This window comes from Empidonax traillii, unplaced genomic scaffold (assembly GCF_003031625.1).
Source record: "Empidonax traillii isolate 1590-97213 ecotype Southwest subspecies unplaced genomic scaffold, ASM303162v1 scaffold3388:size33119, whole genome shotgun sequence".
In the NCBI taxonomy this organism is placed as follows: Eukaryota; Metazoa; Chordata; class Aves; order Passeriformes; family Tyrannidae; genus Empidonax; species Empidonax traillii.
In genome coordinates, this window is record NW_020958581.1 from 3,235 (window position 1) to 6,437 (window position 3,203).

A 3,203-nucleotide genomic window follows, 5' to 3' on the forward strand; every position below is an offset into this window, starting at 1 on the left:
GCGGAACGTGCATAGGCCAAGTCCCACAACAGGAAAGTCAATTATGCGCTAGAGAAGCACATCACACAACCCAAGCAAAATGGTTAATCCCGGCCATTAACACTAAGTGGGCCTGTTCCTCCACAGGACTCACCCCTTGCATATCTTTAACAATGTTTAACAAATCCTCAGAGTACTGTGTCCAAGTGATAGTGATCCCCAAAATCTATTTCCACCCCGAGAACTACGTGTACGATTCCATGACTGTCCCAGACCATCACTTAGCAAAGCGAGAGCCCATCACAGCAGTGACCGTAGCCTTACTGATGCTTGCAGGAGGTACCGGAGCAGGTACAGGGATAGCGTCCCTAGTCCGTCAGAACAGAGAATTCAGCGCTCTAAAAATAGCAATAGACGAGGACATAGCCCGAATCGAAGAGTCCATCACAGCTCTCGCAAACTCGCTTAAGTCACTGTCCGAGGTGGTTCTGCAAAATCGCAGAGGACTAGACATTCTGTTCTTACAAGCAGGCGGGCTGTGTGCTGCTCTTAAAGAGGAGTGCTGCGTTTTCGCAGTCCACACAGGGTTAGTGAAAGACACCATGGCCAAGCTGCGTGAGAGATTAGAAAGTCGAAAAAGGGATAGGGAATCACAGGATTGGTTCACATCACTGTTTGATCAAGCACCATGGCTCACCACCTTGCTATCCTCTCTTATCGGTCCCTTTTAGGGTCCCTTTTAGGGACAATACTCCTTTTAGCACTGGTTTTCAGACCCTGCATTTTTAACAAGCTCGTATCCTTTGTTGAGAACCGCCTTAAATCCATCAACATCATGGTGGTCAAACAGTGGCAAATGCTGTAGATAATGCCTTAAACCGAAGTAGTTCCACATAGTTTGCACTAGCTCACAATTCTATATCTCAGTGTTAAGACACTTCTTTCTACCTCTCTAGAACTTCCTTTAAACCACTTGATGAGCCTTAAAAACTTTTGACCTCTATGACCTCTGTGACAATATTTTGCACTTCTTAGATTATAGCCTGCTTTATATGGCATGGAGAGGGGGAAAATGTGGGTAGACAGGGCCTGGCGTTCGGAAGATTTCGGGATGTACGGAAAGAAAGGGACCAACCCCCTCCAATGCCTGTGAAGGAATGTGTTGTCTAAACCTATCAGATCACTCCACAAGTATTCATGGAGAATTGCAAACCCTGAGACAAAGACTTACTCATATCACTGAGAGTGATGCTTGGGGTTTAGATGCTTGGTTGAAAGGATTCGGATTGTCTGGATGGTTACGCTCCATAGTCTTTTATGTTATAGTAGGACTTGTTATCTTGCTTGGGCTTGCAATAATCATTCCGTGCATACTTTCTTGCGTGCAAAAAATGCTTAATAATATGGTTTCACGACTGTGGCAAGTCAATGTCACTCAATTTACAGAAAACGGGGGAACTGTGGAGAATATTGTAGTTCAGTGGCTGCGTGAGAAAGGACACAACCAGCAGGAAATGATCCCTTGGGAAAAGTATTTAGAGTAGCAAAATATTTAAAGTAGCAAAATGCGAGGTCGCTAATGATATCAGGACATCTGGTGTTCTAGCCTTGATGATCAAAGAAGAGACAATGTATAACTTGGTGATCACAGGAGGAACAAAGGGACTTTTAGGAGAACAAAGAAGCATAGATGCTAATAGCCTTGTAGTAAATACAGCCAATCAGCAGCTTGAGTTTTGCAATATGCATGAGCTAATTATGTACCATATATAAGCCTTCTGATTATTGCTAATAAACGAGGCTCAATGGACCAATCTGTGTAAGGTGGTCGGGTCTTCCTTCTCCGACACCTAGGGGTGAAATGGCAAGATAGACGTCAAATTCCAACAGATCAATAAGATCGTAGCAATAACTCCACCAACAAACAAGAAAGAAAGCCAAGCTTTTCTGGGAGCCATAGGCTTCTGGAGGATGCATATCCCTGAGTACAGCCAAATTGTAAGCCCTCTTTACTTTGTGACCCGTAAAAAGAACAACTTCCAGTGGGGTCCTGAACAACAACAGGCTTTCAGGCAAACCAAGCAAGAAACTGCACATGCTGTGGCTCTTGAGCCAGTCAGAACGAACCCAAATGTAAAGAATGTACTTTACTACTGGAAATAAAGGTCCTTCCTGGAGCCTCTGGCAAAAAATGCCTGGTGAAATGTGAGGGCGACCACTTGATTTCTAGAACCGAAACTACAGAAGTTCTGAAGCCAATTACACCCCTATGGAAAAAGAAATCTTAGCAACATATAAAGACATACGAGCAGCCTCAAAAGTGATTGGTACCAAAACACAACTCTTCCTGGCACCCCGATTACCAGTGCTGAACTAGATGTTCAAAAATAAAGTACCCTCTACGCATCATGCCACTGATACCACATAGAGCAAGTGGATGATTTTGATTACACAACGTGTCCGAATGGGAAACTCGAATCGCCCTGGAATTTTGGAAATTATAACCAATTGGCCTGAAGGTGGGAACTTCAGTCTAGCAGATGAAGAAGAAGAAGAAGAGCCAGTGAGTCGAGCTGAAGAAGCTCCGCCATATAATCAGCTGCCAGATGAAGAGACACGCTATGCCCTTTTCACTGACGGTTCTTGCCGCATTGTAGGAAGAAGATGGAAGTGGAAAGCAGCTGTGTGGAGTCCCACCCGACGGGTGGCGGAAGCCACTGAAGGTAAAGGTGAATCGAGTCAGTTTGCAGAACTCAAAGCTGTCCAATTGGCCCTGGACATTGCAGAAAGAGAAGTATGGCCAAAGCTCTACCTATACACCGATTCGTGGATGATAGCCAATGCCCCATGGGGATGGCTAGACAGGTGGAAGAAAATGAATTGGAGACGTAGAGGAAAACCCATCTGGGCTGCCGATTTGTGGCAAAACATCTCTGCCAGAGCAAAGAAACTGAATGTGAGAGTCCGCCATGTAGATGCCCATGTACCCAAGGATTGAGCTAATGAAGAACATGCTCACAACAGACAGGCAGGCTGTGCTGCACAAGTCGAGGTGTCACAAGTAGACCTAGACTGGCAGCAAAAGGGAGAGTTGTTCCTAGCTCGATGGGCCCATGATGCTTCAGGCCATCAGGGCCGAGATGCCACCTATAGATGGGCACGAGACCGAGGGGTGGATATAACCATGGACACTATTTCCCAGGTTATTCATGACTGTGAAACCT

The 3,203-nt window shown here is 45.4% G+C and overlaps 1 protein-coding gene across 1 annotated transcript in view; it reads left to right on the top strand.

The window, feature by feature from the left end:
- Nucleotides 1–152: 152 nt before the first annotated feature.
- Nucleotides 153–3,203, top strand: part of LOC114072512 (olfactory receptor 14J1-like) — a gene marked incomplete at its 3' end in the record, with an annotated part of 13,838 nt that continues 10,787 nt past the window's right edge. Inside the window, exons 1-2 of the mRNA XM_027910398.1 lie at nt 153–461; nt 2,637–2,702. Of these exons, the coding sequence (XP_027766199.1) occupies nt 153–461; nt 2,637–2,702 (375 nt within the window). The remainder of the gene's footprint in view (nt 462–2,636; nt 2,703–3,203) is intronic.